The sequence below is a fragment of the Procambarus clarkii genome, chromosome 41 (assembly GCF_040958095.1).
Source record: "Procambarus clarkii isolate CNS0578487 chromosome 41, FALCON_Pclarkii_2.0, whole genome shotgun sequence".
NCBI lineage: Eukaryota > Metazoa > Arthropoda > Malacostraca > Decapoda > Cambaridae > Procambarus > Procambarus clarkii.
Window position 1 is genome coordinate 9484445 of NC_091190.1, and position 21690 is coordinate 9506134.

At 51.9% G+C, this 21690-nt stretch overlaps 2 protein-coding genes across 2 annotated transcripts in view; one reads left to right on the forward strand and one right to left on the reverse strand.

The window, feature by feature from the left end:
* Window positions 1-2149: 2149 nt before the first annotated feature.
* Window positions 2150-3370, forward strand: LOC138373076 (skin secretory protein xP2-like). Its single transcript, XM_069339102.1, has 2 exons — window positions 2150-2179; window positions 2534-3370. The coding sequence occupies exons 1-2, from the start codon at window positions 2150-2152 to the stop codon at window positions 3368-3370; spliced, it is 867 nt and encodes a 288-aa protein (XP_069195203.1).
* A 1780-nt stretch (window positions 3371-5150) lies between these two features.
* Window positions 5151-21690, reverse strand: part of LOC138373077 (serine-rich adhesin for platelets-like) — a 95148-nt gene continuing 78608 nt past the window's right edge. Inside the window, exons 3-6 of the mRNA XM_069339103.1 lie at window positions 16652-17282; window positions 7485-7682; window positions 7292-7329; window positions 5151-6899 (exon numbers count right to left, since the gene is read on the reverse strand). Of these exons, the coding sequence (XP_069195204.1) occupies window positions 5151-6899; window positions 7292-7329; window positions 7485-7682; window positions 16652-17282 (2616 nt within the window). The remainder of the gene's footprint in view (window positions 6900-7291; window positions 7330-7484; window positions 7683-16651; window positions 17283-21690) is intronic.

The following is a 21690-nucleotide window of genomic DNA, read 5'->3' on the forward strand; positions in this document are numbered from 1 at the left end:
GGACCTCCCCTAGTCCTGGACCACCCCTAGTCCTGGAGCCCTGCTAGTCCTGGACCACTCCATGTCCTGGACTACTGTTAGTCCTGGACCACTGCTATTCCAAGACCACTGCTAGTCCTGGATCACCTTTAGTCCTGGACCACTGCTAGTCCGGGACCACTGCTAGTCCTGGACCACTGCTAATCCTGGACCACTGCTAGTCCTGGACCACTGGTAGTACTCGACCACTGCTTTTCCTGGACCACTGCTAGTCCTGGACCACTATTAGTTCTGGACCTCTGCTAGTCCTGAACCACACCTAGTCCTGGACCACTGCTAGTCCTGGACCACAGCTAGTCCTGGACTACTGCTAGTCCTGGACCACCCCAAGTCCTGGACCACCCCAAGTCCTGGACCACCCCTAGTCCTGGACCACCGGTTGTCCTGGACCACTCCTAGTCCTGGACTATTGCTAGTCCTGGACCACTGCTAGTCTTGGATCACTCCTAGTCCTGGATCATTGCTAGTCCTGGACCACCCCTAGTCCTGGACCACTGCTCGTCCTGGACCACTCCTAGTCCTGGACCATTGCATGTCCTGGACCACTGCTAATCCTGGATCACTCCTAGTCCTGGAGCCCTGCTAGTCCTGGACCACCACTAGTCCTGGACTACTGCTAGTCCTGGACGACGCCTAGTCCTGGAATACCGCTAGTCCTGGACCACTGCTTGTCCTGGACCACCCCTAGTCCTGGACCACTTCTCGTATTGGACCACTCCTAGTCCTGGACCATTCAATGTCCTGGACCACTGCTAATCCTGGATCACTCGTAGTCCTGGAGCCCTGCTAGTCCTGGACCACCTTTAGTCCTGGACCACTGCTAGTCCTGGACCACTGCTAGTCCTGGACCGCTGCTAGTCCTGGACCACTGCTAGTTCTTTACCACTGCTATTCTTGGACCACTGCTAGTCCTGGATCACTGGTAGTCCTGGACCACTGCTTGTCCTGGACGGCTGCTAATCCTGGACCACTGCTAGACCTGGACCACTGCTAGTCCTGGACCACTGCTAGTCCTGGACGACTGCTAGTCCTGGACCACTGCTAGTCCTGGACCACTGCTAGTCCTGGACGACTGCTAATCCTGGACCACTGCTAGTCCTGGACCACTGCTAGTCCTGGACCACTGCTGGTCTTAGACCAGTCCTCATCCTTGACCAGGGAAGGTGGTGAGGGCCACCATCTTGGACCAGGGAAGGTGGTGAGGGCCACCATCTTGGACCAGGGAAGGTGGTGAGGGCCACCATCATGGACCAGGGAAGGTGGTGAGGGCCACCATCATGGACCAGGGAAGGTGGTGAGGGCCACCATCTTGGACCAGGGAAGGTGGTGAGGGCCACCATCATGGACCTGGGAAGGTGGTGAGGGCCACCATCATGGACCTGGGAAGGTGGTGAGGGCCACCATCATGGACCAGGGAAGGTGGTGAGGGCCACCATCTTGGACCAGGGAAGGTGGTGAGGGCCACCATCATGGACCTGGGAAGGTGGTGAGGGCCATCATCATGGACCAGGGAAGGTGGTGAGGGCCACCATCTTGGACCAGGGAAGGTGGTGAGGGCCACCATCTCGGACCAGGGAAGGTGGTGAGGGCCACCATCTTGGACCAGGGAAGGTGGTGAGGGCCACCATCTTGGACCAGGGAAGGTGGTGAGGGCCACCATCATGGACCTGGGAAGGTGGTGAGGGCCATCATCATGGACCAGGGAAGGTGGTGAGGGCCACCATCTTGGACCAGGGAAGGTGGTGAGGGCCACCATCTCGGACCAGGGAAGGTGGTGAGGGCCACCATCTTGGACCAGGGAAGGTGGTGAGGGCCACCATCATGGACCAGGGAAGGTGGTGAGGGCCACCATCATGGACCTGGGAAGGTGGTGAGGGCCACCATCATGGACCAGGGAAGGTGGTGAGGGCCACCATCTTGGACCAGGGAAGGTGGTGAGGGCCACCATCTTGGACCAGGGAAGGTGGTGAGAGTCACCATATATAAGATAATAAGATCATTGGTAACACCGCGGGTCATCACCTAGTAACTATATGTTGTGCTTGTTACTTTAATTAATTCATATCGTTAGTTTGCTTCACAAATAATTAAAACTAAGGGTGTATGAAGAATGTTACAATATGAATACAATGTAAATTTGGTAAATACAATGTAAATTTGGTAAATACAATGTAAATTTGGTGAATTAGTAGCTTTGAACAACGTAACGAATTAATTGATTTTAATCTAGATTATTTCTGAATATAAATCCCCAAAAATTTTCGAGGTATTAGCAGTTTGGAGCTGTAACTACACCTTACTGATTGTCATGAAATACACTTTTAATTTCCATAAATAAATAATTAAAATTGACAATTAATTAAATGAGAATAAATAAAATATAACTTGCTCCTACAAGTAATCCCCCACAAGCTTTTAAGCTGGCGACCAGGTGAGTTCCAGGAAGCTTTGTCTCCATTAGACGCCCCAGGAGACGCCCCAGGAGACGCCCTAGGAGACGCCCCAGGAGACGCCCCAGGAGACGCCCCTGGAGACGCTCCTGGAGACGCCCCAGGAGACGCCCCAGGAGACGCCCCAGGAGACGCCCCTGGAGACGCCCCAGGAGACGCCCCAGGAGACGCCCCAGGAGACGCCCCAGGAGACGCCCCTGGAGACGCCCCAGGAGACGCCCCTGGAGACGCCCCAGGAGACGCCCCTGGAGACGCCCCAGGAGACGCCCCAGGAGACGCCCCTGGAGACGCCCCAGGAGACGCCCCTGGAGACGCCCCAGGAGACGCCCCAGGAGACGCCCCAGGAGACGCCCTTGGAGACGCCCCAGGAGACGCCCCAGGAAACGCCCCAGGAGACGCCCCAGGAGACGCCCCAGGAGACGCCCCTGGAGACGCCCCAGGAGACGCCCCTGGAGACGCCCCAGGAGACGCCCCTGGAGACGCCCCAGGAGACTTCCCAGGAGACGCCCCAGGAGACGCCCAGGAGACGCCCAGGAGACGCCCCAGGAGACGCCCCAGGAGACGCCCCAGGAGACGCCCCAGGAGACGCCCCTGGAGACGCCCCAGGAGACGCCCCAGGAGACGCCCCAGGAGACGCCCCTGGAGACGCCCCAGGAGACGCCCCTGGAGACGCCCCAGGAGACGCCCCAGGAGACGCCCTAGAAGACGCCCCAGGAGACGCCCCAGGAGACGCCCCAGGAGACGCCCCAGGAGACGCCCCAGGAGACGCCCCAGGAGACGCCCCAGGAGACGCCCCAGGAGACGCCCCAGCTCTCAGCTTCAGAGTTGACCGTCTTGACGATGACGCTTACTGTTGGAATGAAACCAATCCAACACTTTAGTAATTATTACTTATGGTTTAAGTAATCGTCGAACCAGAAGTAAAGCAATACACTATGAGATCCGGGTGATCCATCAGACACTTGTGGGTGGTGATATGTGTAGGGTTTACAGTCATAACTACAAGGTGTGTTGTGAAGGTTTACAATCATTACCACAAGGTGTGTTGTTAAGGTTTACAATCATTACTACAAGGTGTGTTGTGAAGGTTTACAATCATTACTACAAGGTGTGTTGTTAAGGTTTACAATCATTACTACAAGGTGTGTTGTTAAGGTTTACAATCATTACTACAAGGTGTGTTGTGAAGGTTTACAATCATTACTACAAGGTGTGTTGTTAAGGTTTACAATCATTACTACAAGGTGTGTTGTGAAGGTTTACAATCATTACTACAAGGTGTGTTGTTAAGGTTTACAATCATTACCACAAGGTGTGTTGTGAAGGTTTACAATCACTACCACAAGGTGTGTTGTGAAGGTTTACAGTCATTACCACAAGGTGTGTTGTGAAGGTTTACAGTCATTACCACAAGGTGTGTTGTGAAGGTTTACAGTCATTACCACAAGGTGTGTTGTGAAGGTTTACAATCATTACTACAAGGTGTGTTATGAAGGTTTACAGTCATAACTACAAGGTGTGTTGTGAAGGTTTACAGTCATTACCACAAGGTGTGTTGTGAAGGTTTACAATCATTACCACAAGGTGTGTTGTGAAGGTTTACAGTCATTACCACAAGGTGTGTTGTGAAGGTTTACAATCATTACCACAAGGTGTGTTGTGAAGGTTTACAGTCATTACCACAAGGTGTGTTGTGAAGGTTTACAATCATTACTACAAGGTGTGTTGTGAAGGTTTACAGTCATTACCACAAGGTGTGTTGTGAAGGTTTACAATCATTACCACAAGGTGTGTTGTGAAGGTTTACAATCATTACCACAAGGTGTGTTGTGAAGGTTTACAATCATTACCACAAGGTGTGTTGTGAAGGTTTACAATCATTACCACAAGGTGTGAACTATGCGGAAATCTATCAGTGATTTCTTTATTAATTTCTTTATTATTTAAATGGACTGTAGTTATTTAATTATTATTTAATTATTTCTTCAAAGTACACTGTATGATTTAATACTTAGTTTCACTAGTAAACTTCACACATTTTGTGGGGTTATAATATTATGTTTGATCATACCATAATTATATGGTTATCCTATTTTGAAATTTGGTTGCACCATAATTATTCGGGTAACCTAAAGTATATTGGTTATACTACTTCTACTTTGTGTTAATATTAAAACAATGAAACCGGGCTCAGCTGTCTTAGTAGTGTGTAGTGTGGACCACAGACTACACACTACTGTAGTGTGGTACACAGACTACACACTACTGTAGTGTGGTACACAGACTACACACTACTGTAGTGTAGTACACAGACTACACACTACTGTAGTGTGGTACACAGACTACAGACTACTGTAGTGTGGTACACAGACTACAGACTACTGTAGTGTGGACCACAGACTACACACTACTGTAGTGTAGTACACAGACTACACACTACTGTAGTGTGGTACACAGACTACAGACTACTGTAGTGTGGTACACAGATTACACACTACTGTAGTGTGGTACACAGACTACTGTAGTGTGGACCACAGACTACACACTACTGTAGTGTGGTACACAGACTACACACTACAGTAGTGTGGTACACAGACTACAGACTACTGTAGTGTGGTACACAGACTACACACTACAGTAGTGTGGTACACAGACTACAGACTACTGTAGTGTAGTGTTGTCCACACTGCCTCTTAGACTCTTGTGAAGGTCCACACTGCCTCTTAGACTCTTGTGAAGGTCCACTCTGCCTCTTAGACTCTTGTGGTGGTCCACACTGCCTCTTCGACTCTTGTGAAGGTCCACATTGCCTCTTAGACTCTTGGGAAGGTCCACACTGCCTCTTAGACTCTTGGGAAGGTCCACACTGCCTCTTCGACTCTTGTGAAGGTCCACACTGACTCTTAGACTCTTGTGAAGGTCCACACTGCCTCTTAGACTCTTGGGAAGGTCCACACTGCCTCTTAGACTCTTGTGAAGGTCCACACTGCCTCTTAGACTCTTGTGGTGGTCCACACTGCGTCTTCGACTCTTGTGAAGGTCCACATTGCCTCTTAGACTCTTGGGAAGGTCCACACTGCCTCTTAGACTCTTGGGAAGGTCCACACTGCCTCTTCGACTCTTGTGAAGGTCCACACTGACTCTTAGACTCTTGTGAAGGTCCACACTGCCTCTTAGACTCTTGGGAAGGTCCACACTGCCTCTTCGACTCTTGTGAACGTCCACACTGACTCTTAGACTCTTGTGAAGGTCCACACTGCCTCTTAGACTCTTGGGAAGGTCCACACTGCCTCTTCGACTCTTGTGAAGGTCCACACTGACTCTTAGACTCTTGTGAAGATCCACACTGCCTCTTAGACTCATGGGAAGGTCCACACTGCCTCTTAGACTCTTGTGAAGGTCCACACTGCCTCTTAGACTCTTGTGAGGGTCCACACTGCCTCTTAGACTCTTGTGAAGGTCCACACTGCCTCTTAGACTCTTGTGAAGGTCCACTCTGCCTCTTAGACTCTTGTAAAGGTCCACACTGCCTCTTAGACTCTTGGGAAGGTTCACACTGCCTCTTAGACTCTTGGGAAGGTCCACACTGCCTCTTAGACTCTTGTGGTGGTCCACACTGCCTCTTAGACTCTTGTGGTGGTCCACACTGCCCCTTAGACTCTTGTGGTGGTCCACACTGCCTCTTAGACGCTTGTGAAGGTTCACACTGCCTCTTAGACTCTTGTGAAGGTTCACACTGCCTCTTAGACTCTTGTGAAGGTCCACACTGCCTCTTAGACTCTTGTGAGGGTCCACACTGTCTCTTAGACTCTTGTGAAGGTCCACACTGCCTCTTAGACTCTTGTGAGGGTCCACACTGCCTCTTAGACTCTTGTGAAGGTCCACACTGCCTCTTAGACTCTTGGGAAGGTCCACACTGCCTCTTAGACTCTTGTGAAGGTCCACACTGCCTCTTAGACTCTTGTGAAGGTCCACACTGCCTCTTAGACTCTTGTGATGGTCCACACTGCCTCTTAGACTCTTGTGAGGGTCCACACTGCCTCTTAAACTCTTGTGGTGGTCCACACTGCCTCTTAGACTCTTGTGAAGGTTCACACTGCCTCTTAGACTCTTGTGAGGGTCCACACTGCCTCTTAGACTCTTGTGAGGGTCCACACTGCCTCTTAAACTCTTGTGAAGGTCCACACTGCCTCTTAGACTCTTGTGAAGGTTCACACTGCCTCTTAGACTCTTGTGAGGGTCCACACTGCCTCTTAAACTCTTGTGAAGGTCCACACTGCCTCTTAGACTCTTGGGAAGGTCCACACTGCCTCTTAGACTCTTGTGAAGGTCCACACTGCCTTTTAGACTCTTGTGAAGGTCCACACTGCCTCTTAGACTCTTGGGAAGGTTCACACTGCCTCTTAGACTCTTGTGGTGGTCCACACTGAATCTTAAACCAGTGGGAATTAATTTCCTTGTCGCTGCTGGGGACTGTGTCTCTCAGTAACCTACTCCAGAACAATGACTACTCCCTCCTCAGCAGCGGGCCGCACCCCCTATGTGTGTTCACATTAAGAATCTGAAGGACGGTTATGTCTGATTTCATTCTACAATTGACGATGCAAATAATTAAGGAAAACTAGTTTGATTATATTTGCAGTTCCGTGAATGGTGATTTTAATATCAAATTAGCTCACTTCATTTAGGGAGGAGATGAAGGCGACGCGTGGAATATTAATGTCTTGTTCTGGGACAATGTCGACATTTACGCTATCTCTTGACGCTATCTTATTCTCTATCTCACGCTCTCTCTATCTCACTATAGCTACACGGATCATTTTGTTCCGAGTAGCTGAATCTAAAACAATAAGAGAAGCTATCTCTTTATGTATAACTTAAAATTATTTAATAGTTTAATAACACAAAACAGCAATAATGTTATATGCATGTTGTATTAAAATGTATAAGTAATGTGGGGAGTTTCCCGCATGGACCACAGGTACTTTGGTTTACCTTCTGTATGATCAACGAGCCACCGACAGTTTGGTTTACCTTCTGTATGATCAACGAGCCACCGACAGTTTGGTTTACCTTCTGTATGATCAACGAGCCACCGACAGTTTGGTTTACCTTCTGTATGAACAACGAGCAACAGACACTCTAGTTTACCTCTTCCATGATCAACGAGCCACCGACAGTCTCGTTCACCATCTGTAAATAGAGGGATAAACTCCACACAGTCAGAGTCAATCAACATATTTAACCACATGAGATTTTGCTCTATGTAGCTAGAGTTAGGGTGGGGCTGGCGGGCTGGTGGGCTGGCGGGCTGGTGGGCTGGCGGGCTGGTGGGCTGGCGGGCTGGTGGGCTGGCGGGCTGGTGGGCTGGCGGGCTGGTGGGCTGGCGGGCTGGTGGGCTGGCGGGCTGGTGGGCTGGCGGGCTGGTGGGCTGGCGGGCTGGTGGGCTGGCGGGCTGGTGGGCTGGTGGGCTGGCGGGCTGGTGGGCTGGCGGGCTGGTGGGCTGGCGGGCTGGTGGGCTGGCGGGCTGGTGGGCTGGCGGGCTGGTGGGCTGGTGGGCTGGCGGGCTGGTGGGCTGGCGGGCTGGTGGGCTGGCGGGCTGGTGGGCTGGCGGGCTGGTGGGCTGGCGGGCTGGTGGGCTGGCGGGCTGGTGGGCTGGCGGGCTGGTGGGCTGGCGGGCTGGCGGGCTGGCGGGCTGGCGGGCTGGTGGGCTGGCGGGCTGGTGGGCTGGTGGGCTGGTGGGCTGGCGGGCTGGCGGGCTGGCGGGCTGGTGGGCTGGTGGGCTGGCGGGCTGGCGGGCTGGTGGGCTGGCGGGCTGGCGGGCTCGTGGGCTGGTGGGCTGGTGGGCTGGTGGGCTGGCGGGCTGGTGGGCTGGTGGGCTGGCGGGCTGGTGGCCTGGTGGGCTGGCGGGCTGGCGGGCTGGTGGGCTGGTGGGCTGGCGGGCTGGTGGGCTGGTGGGCTGGAGGGCTGGTGGGCTGGTGGGCTGGTGGGCTGGCGGGCTGGCGGGCTGGTGGGCTGGTGGGCTGGTGGGCTGGTGGGCTGGCGGGCTGGCGGGCTGGTGGGCTGGTGGGCTGGCGGGCTGGCGGGCTGGTGGGCTGGTGGGCTGGCGGGCTGGTGGGCTGGCGGGCTGGCGGGCTGGTGGGCTGGTGGGCTGCCGGCTGGCGGGCTGGTGAGCTGGCGGGCTGGTGGGCTGGCGGGCTGGCGGGCTGGTGGGCTGGTGAGCTGGCGGGCTGGTGGGCTGGCGGGCTGGTGGGCTGGCGGGCTGGCGGGCTGGTGGGCTGGTGAGCTGGCGGGCTGGTGGGCTGGCGGGCTGGTGGGCTGGCGGGCGGGTGAGCTCTATACTTAGTCTGGCTTTCACACGAGTATGTCTATGTCGACATGTTGTTGTTATGTGACGGGATGTTCTACATAGTGAAGGTCTACGGTAAACTGATCAATGAGGCGATGATCTAAATAGTGAGTAAAGAGCCGTGCCTTTGTGGTCAGTGTCTGCTCTACGGGAGTGAAGGGCAGTGTCCTTGTGGTTTACCCTCAGTAGCTGGGTGCAGTCGGAGCAGCTGTGTCCAAGCTTCCTACTACACCATCCACCACCACCACAACTACACCCACCACCACCACCACCACCACAACTACACCCACCACCACCACAACTACACCCACCCCTCCACCACAAGTACACCCACCTCCACCACCAACACAAGTACACCCACAACAACAACCATTACAAATACATCCACCACCACCACCACTTCAACAACAACCACAACAACTACACCATCCACCACCACTCACTACTATTTTCACCCACCACCACCACTACTACATCCATCACCACCACTACTACATCCACCACCACCACAATTTCACCCATCACAATCACCGCCACAACTACACCCACCACCACCATCTATTACCACCACAACCACAAACCCTACACCCACTAACACAACTACATCCACAACCACCACTATAACCACCACGACAAATACACCATCTACTACCACCTCCATATCTACACCCAGCACTACCACCACAACTACACCTAGCACCACTTCCAGAACTACACCCACCACCACCACAACCACAAATACACCCACCACCGCAACTATTCCCACCACCACCACAACTACACCCACCACCACCACAACCACAAATACACCCACCACCGCAACTATTCCCACCACCACCACAACTACACCCACCACCACCACAACCACAAATACACCCACCACCGCAACTATTCCCACCACCACCACAACTACACCCACCACCACCACCACAACCACAAATACACCCACCACCACAACCACAACCACAAATACACCCACCACAACCACAAATACACCCACCACCACCACCACAACCACAACTACACCCACACCCACCACCACAACAACTACACCCACCAACACCACAACTACACCCACCACCACCACCACCACCACAACCACAACTACACCCACACCCACCACCACAACAACTACACCCACCACCACCACCACCACCACAACCACAACTACACCCACCACCACCACCACCACCACAACTACACCCACCACCACCACCACAACCACAACTACACCCACCACCACCACTACCACCACAACTACACCCAACACCACCAACACCACCACAACTACACCCACCACCACCACCACAACCACAACTACACCCACCACCACCACTACCACCACAACTACACCCAACACCACCAACACCACCACAACTACACCCACCACCAACACCACCACCACAATTACACCCACCACCACCACCACCACCACCACAGCTACACCCAACACCACCACCACAACTACACCCACCACCACCACCACCACCACCACAACTACACCCACCACCACAACTACACCCACCACCACCACCGCAACTACACCCAACACCACCACCACCACCACCACAACTACTCCCACCACCACCACCACCACAACTACACCCACCACCACCACCACCACAACTACACCCACCACCACAACTACACCCACCACCACCACAACAACTACACCCACCAACACCACAACAACTACACCCACCACCACCACCACCACAACTACACCCACCAACACCACAACAACTACACCCACCACCACCACCACAACTACACCCAACACCACCACCACCACCACCACAACTACACCCACCACCACCACCACCACAACTACACCCACCACCACCACCGCAACTACACCCAACACCACCACCACCACAACTACACCCACCAACACCACCACAACTACAACCACCACCACCACCACCACCACCACCACAACTACACCCACCACCACCACCACCACCACCACCACCACCGCAACTACACCCAACACCACCACCACAACTACACCCAACAACACTACCACCACAACAACTACACCCACCACCACCACCACCACAACTACACCCACCAACACCACCACAACTACACCCACCACCACCACCACCACAACTACACCCACCACCACCACCACCACCACCGCAACTACACCCAACACCACCACCACCACAACAACTACACCCACCACCACCACCACCACAACTACACCCACCAACACCACAACAACTACACCCACCACCACCACCACAACTACACCCAATACCACCACCACCACCACCACCACCGCAACTACACCCAACACCACCACCACAACTACACCCAACACCACCACCACAACTACACCCAACACCACCACCACAACTACACCCAACACCACCACCACCACAACAACTACACCCACCACCACCACCACCACAACTACACCCACCACCACCACCACAACTACACCCACCACCACCACCACAACTACACCCACCACCACCACAACTACACCCAACACCACCACCACAACAACTACACCCACCACCACCACCACAACAACTACACCCACCACCACCACCACCACAACTACACCCACCACCACCACCACAACTACACCCACCACCACCACCACAACTACACCCACCACCACCACCACAACTACACCCAACACCACCACCACAACTACACCCACCACCACCACCACAACTACACCCACCACCACAACTACACCCACCACCACCACAACTACACCCAACACCAAGCTACTGTACAGTCTTCTTACTGTACTCGTTAAACCCTACGACCACAGTTGTCTTACCGGGCACACACCTAGTTTATCTAACTAATTTTTTGTCCAAGAATGTTGATATTTCTTATTTTCCTTCGTCCAGCAACTCTTTCATATATTATCACTTTTTACTGTCTGATGTTTCTTCTTAAATGTCAGCATTCCAATCAAATAATTATTTAGATTGGAGAGATGCGTTCTCATACATTTACTCTCCTCTCAATATATTTCCACATTCTTGCTTTCTCTTGTCCACCCCGCTTCTATAAGTCCAAAGTTTATCCCATCACGCCTTAATCGCCTGTCAATCAATGCCTCCCCTTCCATGTAGTCAATGATTTAAGTTCTCGTTATAGTTCGTAATTCATCCATTGAAACTGATACCCAAGTTGGACCCCTTGCTTGAGAGCTTCCATCCCCCTGCGGTTATGTCTTTAGATGGGCGAGTCGATGGTGTGGTGGTGCTGTAGCTCCTGGTCCCTGGTGTGGTTGTGCTGTAGCTCCTGGTCCCTGGTGAGTTGATGGTGTGGTGGTGCTGGAGCTCCTGGTCCCTGGTGTGTTGATGGTGTGGTGATGCTGTAGCTCCTGGTCCCTGGTGTGTCGATGGTGTGGTGGTGCTGTAGCTCCTGGTCCCTGGTGAGTTGATGGTGTGGTGGTGCTGTAGCTCCTGATCCCTGGTGTGTTGATGGTGTGGTGGTGCTGTAGCTCCTGGTCCCTGGTGTGTTGATGGTGTGGTGGTGCTGTAGCTCCTGGTCCCTGGTGTGTTGATGGTGTGGTGGTGCTGTAGCTCCTGGTCCCTGGTGAGTCAATGGTGTGGTGGTGCTGTAGCTCCTGGTCCCTGGTGTGTTGATGGTGTGGTGGTGCTGTAGCTCCTGGTACCTGGTGTGTTGATGGTGTGGTGGTGCTGGAGCTCCTGGTCCCTGGTGTGTTGATGGTGTGGTGGTGCTGGAGCTCCTGGTCCCTGGTGTGTTGATGGTGTGGTGGTGCTGGAGCTCCTGGTCCCTGGTGTGTTGATGGTGTGGTGGTGCTGGAGCTCCTGGTCCCTGGTGTGTTGATGGTGTGGTGATGCTGTAGCTCCTGGTCCCTGGTGTGTTGATGGTGTGGTGGTGCTGGAGCTCCTGGTCCCTGGTGTGTTGATGGTGTGGTGGTGCTGTAGCTCCTGGTCCCTGGTGAGTTGATGGTGTGGTGGTGCTGGAGCTCCTGGTCCCTGGTGTGTTGATGGTGTGGTGGTGCTGTAGCTCCTGGTCCCTGGTGTGTTGATGGTGTGGTGGTGCTGTAGCTCCTGGTCCCTGGTGAGTTGATGGTGTGGTGGTGCTGGAGCTCCTGGTCCCTGGTGTGTTGATGGTGTGGTGGTGCTGTTGCTCCTGGTCCCTGGTGTGTTGATGGTGTGGTGGTGCTGGAGCTCCTGGTCCCTGGTGTGTTGATGGTGTGGTGGTGCTGGAGCTCCTGGTCCCTGGTGTGTTGATGGTGTGGTGATGCTGTAGCTCCTGGTCCCTGGTGTGTTGATGGTGTGGTGGTGCTGGAGCTCCTGGTCCCTGGTGTGTCGACGATGTGGTGATGCTGTAGCTCCTGGTCCCCAGTGTGGTGGTGCTGGAGCTCTTGGTTCCCAGTGTGGTGGTGCTGTAGCTCTTGGTCCCCAGTGTGGTGGTGCTGTAGCTCTTGGTCCCCAGTGTGGTGGTGCTGTAGCTCCTGGTCCCCTGTGTGGTGGTGCTGTAGCTCCTGGTCCCCAGTGTGGTGGTGCTGTAGCTCCTGGTCCCCTGTGTGGTGGTGCTGTAGCTCCTGGTCCCCAGTGTGGTGGTGCTGGAGCTCTTGGTCCCCAGTGTGGTGGTGCTGTAGCTCCTGGTCCCCTGTGTGGTGGTGCTGTAGCTCCTGGTCCCCAGTGTGGTGGTGCTGGAGCTCTTGGTCCCCAGTGTGGTGGTGCTGTAGCTCCTGGTCCCCTGTGTGGTGGTGCTGTACTAGCTCCTGGTCCCAGGTGTTTCGATGGTGTGATGATGCTGTAGCTCCTGGTCCCCAGTGTTTCGATGGTGTGGTGGTGCTGTAGCTCCTGGTCCCTGGTGTGTCGATGGTGTGGTGGTGCTGTAGCTCCTGGTCCCCAGTGTTTCGATGGTGTGGTGGTGCAGTAGCTCCTGGTCCCTGGTGAGTCAATGGTGTGGTGGTGCTGTAGCTCCTGGTCCCTGGTGTGTCGATGGTGTGGTGATGCTGTAGCTCCTGGTCCCTGGTGTGTCGATGGTGTGGTGATGCTGTAGCTCCTGGTCCCTGGTGAGTCAATGGTGTGGTGATGCTGTAGCTCCTGGTCCCTGGTGTGTCGATGGTGTGGTGATGCTGTAGCTCCTGGTCCATGGTGAGTCAATGGTGTGTTGATGCTGTAGCTCCTGGTCCCTGGTGTGTCGATGGTGTGGTGAGACTGTAGCTCCTGGTCCCTGGTGTGTCAAAGGTGTGGTGGTGCTGTAGCTCCTGGTCCCTGGTGTGTCGATGGTGTGGTGATGCTGTAGCTCCTGGTCCCTGGTGTGTCGATGGTGTGGTGATGCTGTAGCTCCTGGTCCCTGGTGTGTCGATGGTGTGGTGGTGCTGTAGCTCCTGGTCCCCAGTGTGTCGATGGTGTGGTGATGCTGTAGCTCCTGGTCCCTGGTGTGTCGATGGTGTGGTGATGCTGTAGCTCCTGGTCCCTGGTGTGTCGATGGTGTGGTGGTGCTGTAGCTCCTGGTCCCCAGTGTGTCGATGGTGTGGTGATGCTGTAGCTCCTAGTCCTTGTTGCGTCAAAGGTGGGATGATGCTGTAGCTCCTGGTCCTCGGTGAGTTGAAATAAGTAATTATCAAAAGAAGGCACAAAGCTGGGGTGACATTGTAGTACCATCAGTGTCGCTGGATATTCAGAAGGTGAGAGATATCAAAGGAATCAGATGCAGGGTTCCATTGAGGAACACATGTCCTCTAGGGACATTAGAAAAGCAAGACATACAGCCCGTCTTGAATATGGAGACATTCCACATCTGCATGTGGGAACAATGCAGTTTGGACAGTAAGAAGCAGGGTGCCATTCTTGGAGTGAGCGTGCACGAGTGAAGCGTGTAGGACCAATATGCAACCATGTCAGAGCCGTTCACAGCGTCTTTTACAGTAGTAGGAGGAAGGCCGAGAGTATTTGTTGTCCTCTGACTCCACTCGCCACTTCGGGGGGGGGGGGGGGTATAGGGTGTTTATGTAGCTTCAGGCACCAATCCCCCCCAGCCACTGGGCATGGCGAGAAGGCACCCCTAAGCACCCCTAATGCATATTCCTCCAAGGAGTGCCGGACCAACCGGACTGTGGTGGGTATGTGGGCCTGCGGGCCGCTCCAAGCAACAGCCTGGTGGACCAAACTCTCACAAGTCAAGCCTGGCCTCGGGCCGGGCTTGGGGAGTAGAAGAACTCCCAGAACCCAATCAACCAGGTATCAACCAGGTAAGGTAGGTAACCTAATTCTCTATCAAACACAAACTAAAATACATATAAATGACAGATCTCTTCACACCCCACATAGATATCTTAACTGATACCATCAGTTAAGATGATAATAATAACATACACAAAATGGAAAAAATCTTTTGTATTTCGTTTTTCTTATATGGGACACAACACACAAAGGGAGAGGTGCACAGTATATCATTAAAAAAGAACTAAAGCTGAAGGCAAAACAACAAGCTGCCTAAGCGGCAGGATTGGTGACTTGACAGCTGCATACAGGGAAAAAAACTATTCATAGTGGAAGCTCCTAGCAAGGCCCTGGAGCGGCCTTGTTATCAAGTATGCACATGGAGGGAGGGGTCCCTCCGGCCGCCGCCGTACCCACTGTGGGCTCCGGCCAGGTCATCCACCCTCTGGTGAGAAACCATTTGGAGAAATGGTACTCCATATGACGACTCTGCTTAGATAGTTGACTGCCAGCTATCCTGGCTGTGGTTCACCTAAACAAGACTATATTGACCCTTATGCACCCTCTGCACGGTGCTTCTGGGACTAAGGTGGTCTGCCCCTTCATGTGGCCTTTGACCATATTCTGTAGATGGAATATGTCCGGGTCAGGGCTTTCACAGAGCAAATCTCAAGGTTGCTCTTGGTGAGTCCCATATCCTGTAGACCACGCGCAATCTCCTTGCATCATCCTCCTCTCCAATTAAGGGTTATTGAAGAGGCGGATGCTGTGTGCTTCCCGGTATATTCCCTCACCTTTTGAAGGATCTCTGGGGTGCCGTACTTGTCACACTTGCTCTGATGTGGACGGGAGAGAGGGAAGTTATCAGCAGAGACCTGGGTGTCTAATATAAAGGCCTCGTCACCTTTGCAAGCTATGATGTCAGGCTTGCAGAAGGTCCCTCCATCCGGTATACAAACTTTACGTTCCACCTCAAAACCTCTTTGCCGCAGGCGGCCGGCTACGAACCGAGTGATATCATGACATTTCACCCGATCCCCATGTGTCTTGTAGCATGCTTGGAATATGTGGCCCAGGGTCCCTGGTTTCTGGCAAGCATCACAGAGACCAGAAGCCTCGAGTCTACCCCTAGCTGCTCTAGACAGAATGATTATAGCATTTTCCCTAATCTGGATGGCATGAGCAAAATCTCCTCCGCCTAGCAGACGGGTACCGGATGGGACCCACTTGTGACAGGAAGGAACCTCACAAGTGGACGCAAGGCCGGCACCATCAACCATGTTGTACAGTTTTGCTTTTCACCTTCTAGAATTATTACTTAACCTATTATAGGTATAGGTTAAGTAATAATTGTAATTACGAAGCAATAAGATGCTTATCTTAACATACTAAGAAGGTTAGGTAAGGTCGGTGTTTTCTATGAAGTTTTTCAAGGTAAACTAAAATATTCACAATAAATTAGTATGTCACATATGCACTTATTTAATAAGTCAATATTGACTATAAGAAGTACGAGAACGGGTTGGGTAGGACATGCCAAGTCTTACGATGCGCATCGATTGATATGCTTAGCGTATGGCACTTCGTAGCATTTACTTTAATGTCAGAGCCACGCAGTGTGTGGCAAATACTTGTTATAAGTTGCTGTAGTCCGGCAGCCGTCTCTGCTGCCACAACCAGATCGTCTGCAAATGCCAGTGCTGATACCTTTTCGCCCCCCAATCCAACCCCTAGCCCCAAGTCCTTAGCCCTAGAAATTGCCTCATCAATTATTAGGTTAAAGAGAAATGGAGACAGGGAGTAACCCTGTTTCACCCTCCTAGTGATCAGGATGTCCTTCGACTTCTCCCCTTGGCTGGTTATTACGGTTGAGGACTGATCATAGCCCGACATGATGTATGTCCTTAAAGGCTTCGGAATGCCTTTACGTTTCATGGCCGGATGGGAGGCACTATCGAAAGCCTTCTCCATATCCATAAAAGCTCGGTGCGAATTGTGCTTGAGCGCACGAGCCTCAACTAGGAGGGCATCCAGGATCACCAGGTTTTCAGGACATCCGTCCACAGGTACGAAAGCTTTCTGCCGACTGTCGATCCTGACTGCCTCGGAGAGTCTGCTGCTCAGAATCTTATGGAACAGCCTCACTATCGTAAATGACATGGTTATGGGGCGATAATGGGAAGGAGAGTCTGGGTTAGGTTTCTTAGCTAACAGCACTGTCTTATTCTTGCGAAAAGTTTGTGGCAGGGATTCGTTTACAAACTACAGATTAAACAACTTTGCAAACACCCTGATTGGTATAGACTTGAGTAAACATATAGTGATACCGTCTGGGCCGGGAGCAGCATTGATACTTGCCTCGAGAGCAACAAGGATTTCCTCTGGTGTTATAGAGTCCCCTAGTTGCTGATTAAGAAACTTCGGGGAGAAGTTACAACATCTGAAGGGGAAGCAGAGGTCCGATTTGATGACTATTTTGAGAGAGAATGAGTCTCTTTTCACGAATGTGCCCCGACATCACTCCTGTGATGTCGGGGAACGAGGTAGAAGCGAGAGGTGGTAGACCGATTAAGCAGAGTGCTTATCGGGTAAGCCCGGAAAAGAGGGAACAAATGAGGAAAGAAGTGGAATATCTTCTGGCGAACGATCTAGCAGAGCCCAGTAATAGTGAGTGGAGTTTGCCTTGTTTGTTGGTAAGGAAGAGCGATGGGATGTACCGTTTCTGTACAGATTATCGGAAGGTACACGCCATCACCATATCGGATTCTCATCCTATGCCCCACGTGAATGATTGCATCGACCAGGTAGGCAACGCCAGGTACGTGTCAAGGGTCAATCTTCTGAAAGGATATTATCAGATATCATTGACTCGGATGCGAGGAAGATTTCTGCTTTCGTCGCGCCGGACGGGCTTTACCAGTACAAGGTACTGCCTTTCGGATTGAAGAACAGCGGCAGTTGCTTCCAAAGAATGATGAATGAAGTGCTTCGGGGGGCCGAAGGATGCACGGTGTACATAGATGACATCGTGGTATATGCCAACAGCTGGGAAACACATTTGGATCGACTCGAGGAATTGTTCAGGAGGCTTTAGGAAGCGAACTTAACAGTGAAGCTAGCGAAAAGCGAGTTTGGAAAGGCTCGTCTGGAGTACTTGGGGTTCATTATAGGACAAGGAGAAGTGACCCCGGTTGATCAGAAGGAGACAGCAATCAAGGAGTACCCCGTGCCCAGAACAAGGAAGGAGTTACTTCGGTATCTAGGAATGATAGGCTACTTCAGGGGGTTCTGTGAGAATTTCTCCACCATAGCCCACCCTCTGACGGAGGTGTTGTCCAAGAATAAGAGATGAACGTGGGAGGAGGCCTGTCAGGAATCTTTTGAAAAGACGAAGAGCCTGTTGACAGAGGCCCCTGTTCTGATATCCCCAGACTTCTCGGCGAGATTCATACTATATGTCGACGCCAGTGACGTGCGAATTGGAGCCATGTTGGCCCAAGAAAGGAACGAGGTACACAGACTAGTGGCCTTTTACTCAAAGAAGTTTGTAAAGTACCAACGCGCCTACAGTACCGTCGAGAAAGAGGCCCTGGTTTGGTCATGCCTCTAAAGCATTTCGATGTATATGTGGAAGGAGGTGTGCGACCTGTATTGGTATTCACTGACCATAACCCTTTGACCTTCTTATACAGGATGAAGAATTCAAACCATAGGTTAACGAGATGGGCATTGCTTCTGCAAGAATATTGGTTAGAGATAAGACACATTACGGGAAAATAGAATGTAGTGGCAGATGCCCTTTCCCGTGTGCACTGATCAGATATGACTCTTATTTTAAGGGGAGGGGTTTGTGACGGTGTCCCACCCCCTATATTTCTTCCTACCCAGCTTAAAAGAGTCATATCTCCGTAACTGAGAATTCTCTGATGTTCAGGTAACATTTTCATGTGTGGGAAGGCGTGGAGCGTGATTAAACTGGCTGTAAAATGTCCAGCTAAGTTTGATAATGAAAGGGGCTTACGCCTTTTGGGGCACAAGACGGCGCCGAACCATCCGGTTTCTCGCCAAGATGTCATGACACTCCCAGCACCTGATTGGCCAGGTGAGGTCACGTGCCGGAAGTGACCAATAACGGGAGCCCACGGGCAGAGTGACGTCACGAGGCGGAGGGCTCTCAGGGCGGCTGGCACCTGGGCGGGAGAGAGTACATCACGAGCCGGCTTAGAGTGTGGGCGTGCTCGAGTGAGCTCCGGATCTAGAGAGCCCTTACCAGTAGATCTAAGCTTCGTTTCGATAATGCAGACAGTCTGGGAGGCCATCCAACTTCCGTGAAGTGCCCAGAAGCGAGGACGGGCCGGATTAGAGAGCCAAGATCTCTATCAAGAGTCTGCAGCAGGGACAAACGTTCGGGCTGGATACGTCTGGGACGCCCAGCGGACCGCATTACACATATCAAGCCAGAAGCTACGCATCCTTAATTAGGATTACCAATAACACCACTGACGTGTTGCTGGGACACGAGTATAAACACCCAGCTGGCTACCTCAGAGCAGACCAGATATCTAAGAGAGAGAGAGAACCTCCCAGTGTCAGGACAGGCAGGTTCAGATGAGTTATAGGAGGCTTGAACCTCCCCACTCGCTAGGGGTGTATAAGGACATCACACCATAACTGTCTCCCGAAGCCCACATACAGAGAATTACATCTGCGGCATATGCGAGGCTGGCTAACATCAGAACATCCTTTACGAACCTGTGTAAGGAATCATTCAGAACCTTGTATACCACATATGTAAGACCAATCTTGAAGTATGCGGCCTCAGCATGGAGCCCGTACCTTGTCAAGCACAAGGCGAAGCTTGAAAAAGTTCAGAGGTATACCACTAGACTAGTTTCAGAACTAAGAGGCATGAGTTACAAAGAAAGGCTGTGGGAAAAGTTCATTTCTCCCCCTTGGCCGACTGGGGGAGCCCTGGGGCGGACAGTGGTGCCAGGAACTGAGGGATCCATGGGAGCAACCCCAACCACAGGTATGAAGGGGTGAACCCTGACAACACTCTGTAAATTTAATTCCATTCTCATTATTCAAATCCCGTAGTCTTTTCTCTGACCATCTCTGCAAACTGTTCAAGTGCTCTTTGAGGATCCTACAATGCTCATCTGTGACTACTCTTCACATTAATTTTGCGTCATCCGCGAACATCTACATATTGGACCCTACTTCTTCAATGTATATTAGTATATTTAAGTGTATTAGAAATAGAACTGGTCCCAGCACTGATCCTTGAGGTACTCTACTCGTTACTGTTTGCTAGTCTGACTTCTCAACTCTTACCGTTACTCTCTGACTCCTGCCTGTTAGATAGTTCCTTACTCAAGCTAAGCTTTCCGCAATAGCCGTCTCCTATACGGTACTGTATCAAAGGCTTTTGGCAATCCAGAAATATACAGTCTGCCCATCCTTCCTTGTCCTGCCTTATTCTTGTTACTTCATCATAGCATTCAGAAGGTTTGTTAGGCATGATTTCCCTTCCCTGAACCCATGTTGGTGTTTGTTTACAAACCTAATGCTCTCTAGGTTTGCAACAAGTCTTAGCCTGATTATTCTTTCAAGCACTTTACAGAGAGTACTTGTCATTGATACTGGTATGTAATTAAGTGCCTCTTCCTTATCTCTTTTTTTGAAAATTGGAACCACATTTGCCTTCTTCCAGCAACTGGGCAATTCTCCCGACTTAAGTGACTCATTAAAGCTCCTTGCCAGAGGTACGTTGAGGGCCTGTGCTGCCTCTTATAGTATTCACGGTGATACTTTGTCTGGTCCAACTGCTTTAGTTTCATCCAGTTTTGGATGAAACTGTTTCATTACCTCCTCTGCTGTCACCTCTATATCTGATAGTCTTTCATCTAGGGTAACCCCTACCAACAATGGGAGCTGCTCAGGCTCGGTAATGAACACTCCATGGAAACTGGCATTTAGTGCCTCGCAGATTTCCTTGTCACTTTCCTTCAGTATATGCTTGACAATGTCTATTAAACCATGGGTTAAATGTTCCCTCCTACTTTTTTCCTTTACTCCTGGTACATAACTCTCTTCGGCCTCCTGGTATTTCCATATGACCAGGTCCATCATATCTTTGACTCTTTTTCTTCTAAGTTCTTTCTCCCACTGCACTTATCCGAGATATTACCTTATCTCCCTTAAACCCCTTTCCTGAAGTCAACTCTCCTTTCCCAGACCTCTTGTCCCGTGGTCACAATTTTAAGTGCCATCATGTAGTCAAAGACTAGGACACAATGGTCCCTGGCTTCTAGAGGTATTTCATATGCGTGTGTGTGTGTGTGTGTGTGTGTGTGTGTGTGTGTGTGTGTGTGTGTGTGTGTGTGCGTGCGTGTGCGTGTGTGTGTGTGTGTGTGTGTGTGTGTGTGTGTGTGTGTGTGTGTGTGTGTGTGTGTGCGTGCGTGTGCGTGTGTGTGTGTGTGTGTGTGTGTGTGTATTCACCTAGTTGTGCTTGCGGGGGTTGAGCTCTGCTCTTTCGGTTCGCCTCTCATCTGTCAATCAACTGTTTCTATTACTATTTTTTCCCCACACCCCACACACACACACCCCAGGAAGCAGCCCGTGACAGCTGACTAACTCCCAAGTACCTATTTACTGCTAGGTAACAGGG